The sequence below is a fragment of the Colias philodice genome, chromosome 9 (genome assembly GCF_061535455.1).
Source record: "Colias philodice isolate Cphi_HAF_F1 chromosome 9, ilColPhil1 Martin Lab GWU primary, whole genome shotgun sequence".
NCBI lineage: Eukaryota > Metazoa > Arthropoda > Insecta > Lepidoptera > Pieridae > Colias > Colias philodice.
The window spans coordinates 10,550,644-10,563,056 of record NC_143094.1 but is presented as its reverse complement, the minus strand read 5'-3'; the positions used below and the strand labels follow the sequence as shown (position 1 = coordinate 10,563,056).

The 12,413-nt window shown below is 34.4% G+C and overlaps 1 protein-coding gene across 1 annotated transcript in view; it reads left to right on the top strand.

The window, feature by feature from the left end:
• Positions 1-3,253: 3,253 nt before the first annotated feature.
• Positions 3,254-12,413, top strand: part of LOC149486115 (T-box transcription factor TBX6-like) — a 31,084-nt gene continuing 21,924 nt past the window's right edge. The window contains exons 1-2 of the mRNA XM_089698752.1: positions 3,254-3,526; positions 6,342-6,459. Coding sequence (XP_089554878.1) covers positions 3,448-3,526; positions 6,342-6,459 — 197 coding nt within the window. The 5' untranslated portion in view covers positions 3,254-3,447. The remainder of the gene's footprint in view (positions 3,527-6,341; positions 6,460-12,413) is intronic.

Sequence of the window (12,413 nt, the reverse complement as noted above, 5' to 3'; positions counted from 1 at the left end):
ACACAACGCCATACGATAGTGATGATGAATGAACATTTCAATAAATGCATGCGTGTTTTTTTATGTTGTTTTGTAATTGTTAATTGTTTCTTAAATAAAGAAATAAACTAAATATTTAAATGATGATTTGTTATTTGCAACACAACTTTGCATATTTGAGATTCTTTACAAATGTATATTTAGTTTTGTATCATCAAATTTATAAATTTTATTCCATAGTTTTCAAAATTAAATGTAAATGACCATAAAAACATTAATAAAGTAAATCACTGATGTAAGGTCAGGGAACGTAATACATATATACATCTGACCATGTAGAAGCTAAGTCTTGTTGACTGCTGAAGTCTGTAAAGTTTTGTTGTCTGCTGAAGTCTGTACGCAATGAAAATGTCTGCCGTTTCGAAAATAAGTTTTTAAGACCCTAATAAATAAAATATATGAATGGCAGATCTGGTCAAATACTTTCAAAATTGTATTTTTTTCAGCACTTTCATAAGTGTCTGCCAGAATGTTATCCGCGTGATAATGGTCTGCCATTGTTATTTTCCGATAGTAATAATAATCTATTTTCAAATATCAAAATGGCAGACGTGGTCAAATGGTTTCAAAGTTCGCCAAAAATTTCCACCTGTCTTACCTAAGCGCGCGCCTCGTCCACCACTCTGGGCTTAGTGACTCCTCATCTCATGTATAGTAGGTATAGGGGAATCAACACACAAAAATCCAGGTCTGGTCAAATACATACAGGTAGCTTTGCGCTAGCTCTCTAGCTATTACTTCTTATGGAGAGAAAACGTAAACATGTACCACGGGCGAAGCCGGGGCGGACCGCTAGTAAATAATAAAATAATAAATAGTGTATTAGATTTGTTATTGTATCTTGTATACCTACGAATAATTATTCTTACGTCTTGTTGGGAAATGTTCAAATACCTACCTATTGAAATAATTTACTGTTACAAATCATTAGTGTTATTAGTTTTGAGTGAATAGGCATGGATCAGAAATTCAGAATATAATATGCTACTAACTACTCAAATACATACATGTTTACACAACAAACACCACTGACCTCTATAACTATAACTTATAGAGGTCAGTGACCGTCAGTGACAAACACTATGGATACCTACGCTCGCGAATGCAAATTCGGTGATTTACTAATTATTGATACCTAGTCATTGAATTCGTTTTGAAATAGCCTGTACTTTGTAATTTTTAGTGTTATAGACATTTATAAAATGTGGTGCTCATTTTTTTGTAATAAATCATCCCGAACGCTATTGTATTTTCGTTGTTTTATTTCAAGTGAACAGTGAACACCTATACAATTTTGTCACGAGCCGCCTCTGGCCTCTGGGTGAAATAAACAAGTCAAATGATTTTTGTTCTAATTGTATTTTGGTAGTAGTTTGTTTAGAATTTACATTACCATTGTTTAATTTTTATTTTGTATTTGCAGTAAAATAAAAAGATGAAAAACTTCATTAGGTATATTGTACGACACCTCACTCTGAATCGCGCTAGCGAAATTTTTTCGTTACAGAGCACATATACAACTTTCGGACAATCTTCATTGAGGCCGGCCGGCAAATCGAGTATGTCGAGAAACTTTACTTATTCGATGGAGGTATTCTACCTTCCTTCCTCCACAGTTGTGGGACCCCGACGTGCATTGAACACGCAGCTTTCTGATACTAGTAGCTAAAATCAAAACCACAGATATGTCTGTGATCAAAACCATAATAATATTTTTACCTATTATTTTACTAAAAGTCGAGTGCATCGAAATCGTAAATATGTTTTTCACCTTCCTGGTTTTTTTTCCATAGTAAATAGTGTTTTTGATTTGTTGTTGTATGAATAATTATTCTTACTTGTTGGTTATGAAATGTATTTTGAAATAATTTACTTTTACAAATCATTAGTGATATTAGTTTTGAGTGAAAATGCTTGGATCAGCATAATATCATATTTGCTACTTCAAATACATGTTTTGATAAAAAAAAAAACAATAGTGTAATGTAGGTAATAAAATAAAACTGCGTTTTATTGTAGGTAATCAATTTTGACATTATTTATTTCCCAAAATTACAATAAAATAGTTTACGCCAACAAATATAACTTTTATTTTTATAACAATCCTACTTCCTACTAATGCGAAAGTTCATACATGTTTCAAAAGAAAAACTTTTACTTTTACTATTATTTCAATTTATCCGGTTTAATTAAGACTTAATATTGATACATATGATCATTATAAATACAAATAGGAATTAACAATATAACGAATACGTGGCACAACTAAAATTTTACCGATACCACCCGTGGTCATTCTCCTTTGTGGGTCATTTGTAACAGGATGGCGGTTCTACAGCGAAAAAAGAAAAATGATGGTCAGAACGCTGATACCGGATACCTTAAGATACTGTAATATAAAATATTACTAGATTAGATAAAATATTATAGGTAGTATCTTCACCGTGTGTGACGCGCTTTACATTCACGCCATCTAGAGTTAAATCTTTATCATTTTTGTATACGTCTGTGTGTGTAAACGACCCTGTATGCAATGACAGATGTTAAAACGCATAATTTTACCGAATTGGGTGGATTTTAAGGCAATGATATAACATATTTCAATAAAATATAATATTCAGTAACCGCCATGACTATTCCTAGGTTTGATGACTATTCCAATTACGCAAAAACTCAAATAAACTAGAAATGTAGAATTCAGCGCCATCTAGCGGGATATTGGCTGGGAACAGATCGTTGCAATCACCTTAAATAGAAGGTCAATTCTATTTATGTCTTTATACCTAGGTACCTACTACCTACTGATTCTTTAATCACAACTCCTAAACGGTGGTAAATTTTTCTGTATTTTGACAATTCAAAGGCGCTTCTAAAAGAAGTCTAGTTGAATGAATGTATGTTTGAGTTTGAGTTTAACTTAAAAAGGATTTCTAGCAGGTTGAATTATGAATAGCTAGGTATATCTAATAACTAAAAACAATGAAAATATCTAAGCTTATTAAAAAAACAGTTCCATATTCCAAACCAGCTGTTAACAATAGGTTTTCATCGATACATGCGCCTACGCATCAAATGTCAGATCACCTGCGACGGGGGGTGGAAAGCTCGAGAGGCTATACAAAGGCTTTACAGAGTCATTAGTTATGTGTCGACCAATGAGAGGAAAGGGGCGTGGCCATGCGCACGCGCCGCCCGAGATCCGTCGCGCTGTCAGTGTAAACGCAGCTGTCGTTACGTGATCACGCATCTAATGATTGCTGTTCATTGTCTAATGGACATTTGAACGTGTTTTTCTATTGTGATTTTTGTGATTTTAATACTGAAACTGTTTGACTGCTCTTTATTTGACGGGAAATGTTATAGTGAAGTGCTTTTTGGTGACATTTTTTTATTGATTTTAAATTCAATATGATGATGGATCAGGCCCATTTCAGTGAATATCTGCTAAGGCAGCAAATGCTGCACGCTGCTTCGTTGAGTGGTTTGCGTAAGTCACTCAATTAACTATTTACTATGAATTATACCTATAGATAGATGATAATATCTATCAATAATTGAGGCTATATTTTCTGAAACATTTTTTCTTCATTAGATAATCTATTATTTTTCTTAACCTTTGAAGTTTTTTCTACTTTTTATAACTGATATTTTTTAATCATTTATACGTCGTACCTTACTGCTTGCTTATAATATTAAAGAAAACATTTTTTGTACACCTAGGAAAAGTAGTGCTCTAGGTATTGTTACAATAAGATATTGAGGGTAGTGTGCAAATTGATACATAATCATACATTACCCATGTATGATTATGTATCAATGAATGAAAACACATCAATAGAAATTCTATAAAATATGTATCTAATTGAATTATTTTTTCACATTTGACAATTTAATTAATCTTCTGTCTCATTCTTAAACAAATAAAGACAATTATATTTTCATTTACCTACTCTTAAATAAATATTTAAAGTAAAATCGTAGATATACCTATGTGTAGGTACTGTATACCTAGGTATAACATGTAGGTGTCCATAACATAAATAGTACCGAGTAGTGTAGGTACTATAACAACATAGAAATGTTAATAAGACGCCATATTCAATAATAAGCTACTTGTTTTATATACCTACCTAAGGTTAGATATACATAATATAATCAGTTAAGCCTATGTTTGAATAAGGTCATTATATCGTATAATTATTTAATGGTTGTACGTATAGAAACTTAATAATTGTTTATGGTACGCATAACTGAATTGATAACTTCCATTTTTAAATTGTAGGGTTATGTGTCTATAGAACAACTATATCTATATATACAAGGTCTCAAAGAATAATTTAAACTGGTTCTTAGAACTATAGAAATAAAGGCTTTTGCAAAGACTAGATTCTGAATGAGATAATCACATTATTATGTATGGTAATATCATGAAATAAAAAATGCAGTTGTGCTCAGAGCGCGTTGATGTCTTATTTATTGCGCGCTAGTTGTGTTTTGACGTGTTATATTTATTTAATTTTACCTTCAATTTTATCAATATCCACCAAATGAGTAAAATAAATTACTTACAATAATTTCCTTACAATTATAATAAACAACAACCATATTCAGTATTACGTAGTATATACGGTATCAACAAATTTAAATAACAATGCAGTCAATTGAAAGGGATTTTACTAATTCTTATAAATTATACTTATCTTTTTATTGCTATTGCATATATATTTGTTATAGAAAAATTTATGAGCTCAATAAAAATTGATATTCATAAATCCATTCAACAATTATGAAGAAAGAAAATTTAATAATAAAAGCCTATAATGTAGGCTCTTTTTACACAATTAATACAATTATCTATCTATTGAGATTTTTTAAATAAAAATCTAAACGTTGATAACATACCTAATAATACAAAATTTGCCAAGCATATTTATTTGCCCAATTTATCACCCGTTTATTTTATTACGACAAATATTGTGGAACCCAGGTGAAGCCGTGCATGACTGTTACATATAAAGTATACATTAATAAAGCCATATATGTGAATCCAACATATCACCGTTCCAACTTGAAAAAATAAAACGTCGTTTAAATGACCAGAATTCAGCCAGAGCTATACGATACTTGGTAATAAACATAAATCCTAAATAAATACATATATAAAGTTCATAACAAAAATATGAAATATTTTATAAAAACTTCCCAAATATATTTGTGATTTAAATATAAATTATTGCAACGCTTGTAGGTATTATAAATTAGAAAAGATTTGGAGATTTTTTGATACCTATGAAAAATTAAATTTAAAAATTTCACACAATTTTGGGAATCATGATTTATTAAAGAACAGTTATTATAATATTTATCTATTACAATATTGATTAGTGATTTCTAGAAGTAATTCCACACTATATTGCAATATAATTAAAACATATTGAAGGCAGAGCATTAATGTCTAAATTTAAACTAAATATAATCTTGTCCAATCTTTCGGTTTTCAATTTTTTATAATTTTGCCAAATGAAACTTTCGAATTTATTATATGCTTTAATAAATTTATAAATTTAAGTTATGACTTTAAAAATAAAATGCCTAAGTTATTTAGAAATTACGTCACTCAAAATTCTCTCCATCGCAAAATACCGTAAGTTAAAAGTTGTAAACTCAAGGCTATCGATTTGTACCGCAATGCCCGACGGAATTGGCAGTTATTTGATTGCTTCCTACGTGAATCAAAGATCAAACGCAGCGCGTTATTATAATAACAAAATATATAACCTTTTACTCCTTCAACGATATAAATTATGTAATTGTATTATTCCCGGTACTTACTGCAATTGTAATCAATTACAATTAGTCGTTTATAAATTTTAATTTGTAATGCAAGTCAATAATTGAATGATCAGGTTATTTTAATAATACAGGTTGTTGTTGTGTATTTACTCAAGCAGATGATTCTTATTTATTTTAATTAAACTTTATAAAAAATATAAAAATAATGAAGCTTATTTTAGATTGTTTCCAGCGATAAAAATTAATATTATACGCTGTATTTATTGTTGTTTTATAGTGGTTTGTTTCTTTAAATTATACATAATATTAATGAGTTTCTTGCCGATTCTTCTCCATAGATACTCCTTTCCGAATCGGTGGTAAATGTTAAAAATACTTATGTAATGACGATTCGAAAGTGCTACTAAATAAGTAAATAGTAGTCTAATTGAATAAATGAATGTTTGAGTTTGTATATTTTAAATGATTTTTGCTGTTATTTTATTATCAATTTTTTGTATTTATTTCAGAGCATAGAATAGGCGCGGACGCAGAGCCGCCCGCGTGCGAAGCGCGGTTGCTCAACGGTGAACTTTGGAGGAGGTTTCATGACATTGGAACCGAAATGATCATAACTAAGGGTGGACGGTAAGTTCCTGCTTTCATTTCTTTTAATTTATTTTATTGTATAGTTCTAGGTGTAGAAAATAAAAGTCACAAGTTAGACATTCCAAGAATATGATTAGAATTACAAAATTAGGTAAGTAAAATCTTATATAATTTATAAAAAGTTATGAAAATATTCAGATAAATTTCATATTTATGATTTTTGGTTACAAGTAATAAGTTTATATAGTCATTAACAGGTGAAGATATTAACATTTAAATGTTTACATTTAACAGTTTACCCATCAGTTATTTTTTATAGAGGTACCTAGGTATCTTACTATCTTATTAGACTAATGGCTCAATCTACCAATATCCGATGACGTTTACAAATCTGTCTTCAATAAACTAAAAATTTATGAATACCACACGCAAAAATAATAACGAAATAATTGCATTTCCGCATAATTTTGAAAAATGAAATAAAAGTAATCATACAAAGCAGCTGTCACGTCGCAGTCTCCAGCCCAATCACAAAACATGTTGGTTATCCGCCATTAATTTGAAAATAACAACAAAAACTTAACGAAAAGCCATTAGGGCTGCCGAATCTGACGCGGGGCTTGTTAACGGACAATTTGGGAGTACGGCCGGACCTCCATCATAGACAAAACAAACATCTGCCTCGACGGCAATTTGTGCATTTCTCTAAATGGTCGAGCACAAATTACACCTTATTATAAGCTTGTTTGCTTTACGACTGTACCCCTACAATTATTTTTTTTCATCGATAATGCGAAGCCAAGAAATTACACAGTTGTGGCGATCTCGGCGCCTCCGACGTTTCCTGCTCTCGGGAGGCCCATTACGCTCCGCCCGTCGACTTGCGACCGGCGATATTTGCGCATAACCCTGACCGTGACAAATGCGGTCGATAACACATTTATCGTGCACATTAAAATCAATTTGTTCAGTAATTATCAGGCAGTAATCACCGCAGAGATGTGCCGTAACAACGGCGGTGGGCTAATTAAATGAGCTCAGAAAAACTGTAGCGGTTTTTGCAATTGAATAGCGCAAATGCGCGGCCGGTGTACCGACATTGCGCTGTTGCCACGTCGCGTGGATCGCCTTTTTTCACGTAATTAGCCCCTCTCGTCTTAGCTCCTGTCATCTTCTACACGTTTTTTCTAAACCGCTGCCGGCGGACCACCGCGCTGGATGCCAGAATTTCGATAATTTACCGCTTTATTCGTGAATCTCGTTAACTGCCCGCGCCGGTCCAGAGGTCACTTTTGTTTGTTTTGTATTAATGATCCCGTGAGCCGGGGGCGCGCCGGCGCCGCTCGTGGCGCCACGGATTGAAATGGGTCAGAAATATTCAACATAGGTATTCTTATTGAACGCTAGTTGCACGCCACCAAATTGAGTTATTTCGTTTCTAAGCTCACGCATTCGTACTAAGTGAAAAACTTTTTAAATTGGGCTCTCGCTTCGTGCTTTTAGATTTTGTTCAAATAAATTTCTATAGAGGGGATAAAGTTTGAGGCGTAAATAGAAAGCGCAAACAATGAAATTTGGGCGGTTCGTTTGTGCAACGCATTTTATACATAGGCAGAGTTAACACCTGCCGATGCAGCGGCCATGCGCGCTCCTATATACAGAACGCTCCTCAACGTTCCCACCTGCATCGGTGTAAATTAACACAGCATACAATTGCACCACAAGGCTGAGGAACCACCAATCAAAAGAACTGTTCAAAACTATGTTACATTGTTCTAAGTGATTTATGCTGCAATAAAGTTCAGTAAACAATTTGCCCTAATAAGTTTGTAAATTTTAACAACACTCTATAAACAAAAGTCAAAACGGTTCTTTTAAAAATGCAGTAACCTAATTTCATAGCCTAATAAAAAGTACATAAACTTTCCTAAAAGTGAACTAAAATTTATGTTGGTAATAGTTTATTTGGATAATCTAAAATATGACCCGTTTCGTCTACACAAATAATCATGTCTGCAATAATATACCACAAAACTGTAACATGTTCCATCTGTCTAATATCAGAGATAATACAAACCCTCAATAATCGTCGAACAAACAAACAAATGCTGCTTAGAATAGTTTTTTTTTTCGACAAAACAAAATATGACAAATGGGCGAGGCGCGCCGGCGCAGAACGCTCGCGTGTCGTCGCGCGGACCTCCCGCCATTTTAAAAACAAACAGACAATATAAAAACTCGTTATTTATTCTCGTGTTATTCGATGGGAAGGGCGCGCCCAAATTCGCTTAAAAAAATCATAAGTTATAATTAAAAATGTCTGAGATGTTACTTCTTTAACGTCAACGAGCAATCTCAGTCGCCAGTCACTACAGTCTTCTCTACACACTACAAGTCGGCACCGCTTCAATCATCTTAATTTTTATAGCTGACTACGAAGTTTATGAGATTTGGAAGATACGTGATCGTATCTGGGAGATCACATCCACGAATCCACATTCATAGCGTACGTTCCCGGCGCTTGTCTTAACATAAATACCGATTAATTGATTCGATCTGTGTCGTAATTAAAATGGGTGATTAGAGCGCGGGGTTCGGCGCCGGCGCCTCAAAGCGTCTCCTCCAGCATTCCTTTTGTTTTACCATGGGTCGTTTGTCGCCTGCTTGCTGCGTGGGCTAGGTGCCGTCCCTGTCGCGCTCGGCGGCCGGCCGGCCGGTGCGAGCGAGAGGCGTGCGGGCGCCGACCTCCTGCAGCGCCGTCGGCCGCCCGCCGCGCGCCCCGCCCAGCGCATGCAGCACTAACAATCAGATTATGACAGCCAGCTCTCAAACGCTCAATACCACTCGTCACTCTTCACTGTCTCCTGAAAAATTGACAGCCGACATTTCCTTGCTCTTTCCTCTGACATATTAATAGGACTTTTCGCAGTGCCCCTTACCAAGCTTGATTGGAATTAAATGGCATTTATCCCCGAGTACCACATCAGTAGTACTCGTCCCCTTTAAAAATAAAACGATTCTTATTGGATTAACTGCTTACATCTAAAATTAAGATAAAAATAATGTTTTAAACATAGACAGATAACAATCTAAAAAAACCTGTTGGACGCATGAACTCGAGTGTTCATAAAGGCTAAATTGCTTAATTTTACTTCACGCAATCACTATAAAATCCTAATATCCGTAAAACGAAGTTGTTTGTGCGACTTCAAATTGATTGTGACCGTTTAGTGTAATAAAGGCTTAGATGACGTAAGTTTGTCGTTAGGACAAAAAGCGTACCGTCATTGTAAGTAATTGATAATTCCGTATAGAAGGGGCAGGAATCTGAAGCACGCGCCGCGCAGTCGACGCCACTGAATGATCATATCGCAATGTCCCTCGGGAAAGCGAACCCTCCCCGATCAGCGTCGAGATTTGGAACAAAACCGACGTACATTCCTTCCATTAAATACAGTGACAAAACTGTTATTTTAACACACGCAGCCGTGTATAACGTTCACTGATTTTTATCCAAAAAATATTGACAAGAATTTCGAAATCGCATTGTCATCACGCTCCTCCGCCTAAAACAATCGATTGATGTAAAAAAGAAATATGTGAACAACAAATTGAATTTAGAACTAAATAAAACCGGCCAAGTGCGAGTCGGGCTCGCGCACAAAGGGTTCCGTAGCAGCAAATATAATAAATTACAGTTAAATCAACCTATCTCAAAAACTATAAGAGATACTTTGATCAAACCAAAAATCGTTGAAAGAGTTAATTAGCATGCATCACCTCTATTTTTTTTAGAATTTTATACCCCGTAGTTATAAAAATAGAGGGGGGGGGACATACTTTTTACGACTTTGAGAGCTGATATCTCAAAAACCGTTCACTTTAAGAAAAATGTTTTTTAGAAAACTTTATATCATTTTAAAAGACCTTTCCATTGATACCCCACACGGGTATGTACATCGAAAAAAAAAATTTCATCCCTCAGTTACATGTATGGGGGGCCCCACCCCCAATTCTTTTTTTTACTATTTAGTGTCATATTTTTGTAGCGGTTCATACAACACATATTCCCATCAAATTTCATCACTGTAGTACTTATAGTTTCCGAGTAAATCGGCTGTGACAGACGGACAGACGGACAGACGGACAGACGGACATGACGAAACTATAAGGGTTCCGTTTTTGCCATTTTGGCTACGGAACCCTAAAAATGTGCTCCGCGTCATATTCGAGCGGCGCTTGATTCATTTTTTGCTAGCTCGGTCCCTGATGATAATTTCTCATTAGGTTATAACATTTTTGTCAGTGGAAACGTCGTAAATTCTTCGAATAATTTAAGGAAGAAAGTGGTCGTGTGTTTTGTTTTTATGGCGCCAACGGGCAGCCCGGTTAGATCGGTATCTCTCGATACAAGCGTTTAACCCATGTTACGTGGAAGTTCGGGATTCTCACGGATTCCGAGACGATCATTCGCTAACGACATGTAATAGGTACGCTCGAATAAAACGATTTACGTTTTTCTTAGTAGACGATTTTGAGGATTGAGGACAGCGCGTGTAATGCTGCTAATGAACTAATTAATGGGTAGAAAGAACTTTTTGTTTGAATGCAATCTTCTTTTGGGAAATCACAATTAAAACGATAAATAATTAGAAGAAAAATATCCTTTTAAACATAAGCAATATTATAGAAAAAATAAATATGTACTTAAACAAAATTTAGGAACATTTCGAGTTCATAAAAAGGACCCTTAATAGTTAATACAAACCAATAAGATCAAACCATTTGATATTTGATACAAAAAAATATTCCAACTCCACTAATGAATTAATTTCCAGAATACGCCTTAACGCTACAGAATCGTTAAAGTAATTTGAATGTTTATACGTGTTCATATTGTTGTACGTGTCCATATTCCCCAGAATAACGTCATTAGACAGGAGTGGGTGCGCGACGTGTCACGGAGTCATTAAAATTTGGACACGTACCGCGGTAGTGGTAGCAGAAAAATTTATCTATCACTCTTTTAAAAATATGCATATTTTTATAAGGTCCTCAATTACAAAATGTATGTAACATAATTGTTAAAATTGTAAAATTTTACATACGGATATTTTGAGTTGTTAAATTTTTTCGCTCTGAATCTTTCGCTGAATTAACATTAATTAATGCGTTATTGCGTTTTGAATGTATAATTAACTCTCATAAAAATAAAGGCAAAAAGTCCGTAGCTATTTTTGTACGTAATATTTTCAAGTAATGGTAGTATTTGTCAACTGTACAGTTCTCCCACCAGTCACCACATAGACCAAGATCTTATCCCGTGTGTTTCACGATGCTATGTGGTGTGTCGTGGCGCCGCTCTCCATCATGCTACAAATGCTCACTTGGGAATTAAGATATTACTATCCCTGTATTTATTTAATTTTACATCTGGTTTTATCGATTATTGCTTACTCAGTGGAGAATCTGTTTGACACTTTTTGCACATTTATTTCAATTAAACTTCAAAACATCTTTAGTTTTTAAAATCACTGTAATTAAAGTGTTTAAATATTTTTGTAGAGCATTTGAATTTCGTTCAACTACCACAATTTCCCTTGCTACCTATATCGTAATGAAATTTAATTTAAGACACGGATACTTTGTAGGTATCCACTTATATAAACGGTGTACCTATCATCTAATTTGCTATGCAGCTCAAAAAAGATGTAAACAATGCACCCAAACAATGTTCTTACAAACAAAGCATGTAATTCCCTTAGTACAGTCGGGACCACCACGCGTGCGCAGATACCATCAGCGAGCATCGCGACATCACGCCACGATCTGTATCAGTTACTTGCTACTGAAACCGACAAGCCTTCCCACCCTTTACCAACCAACAATCAACTATCAACCTTACTTCTTGACCACAACGCTCAAAATCCTTTCAAAAACCAAGACAACTATGAAGCAATCCCTTGCTGGAAAGTCCAGAAATGGGTGAACGT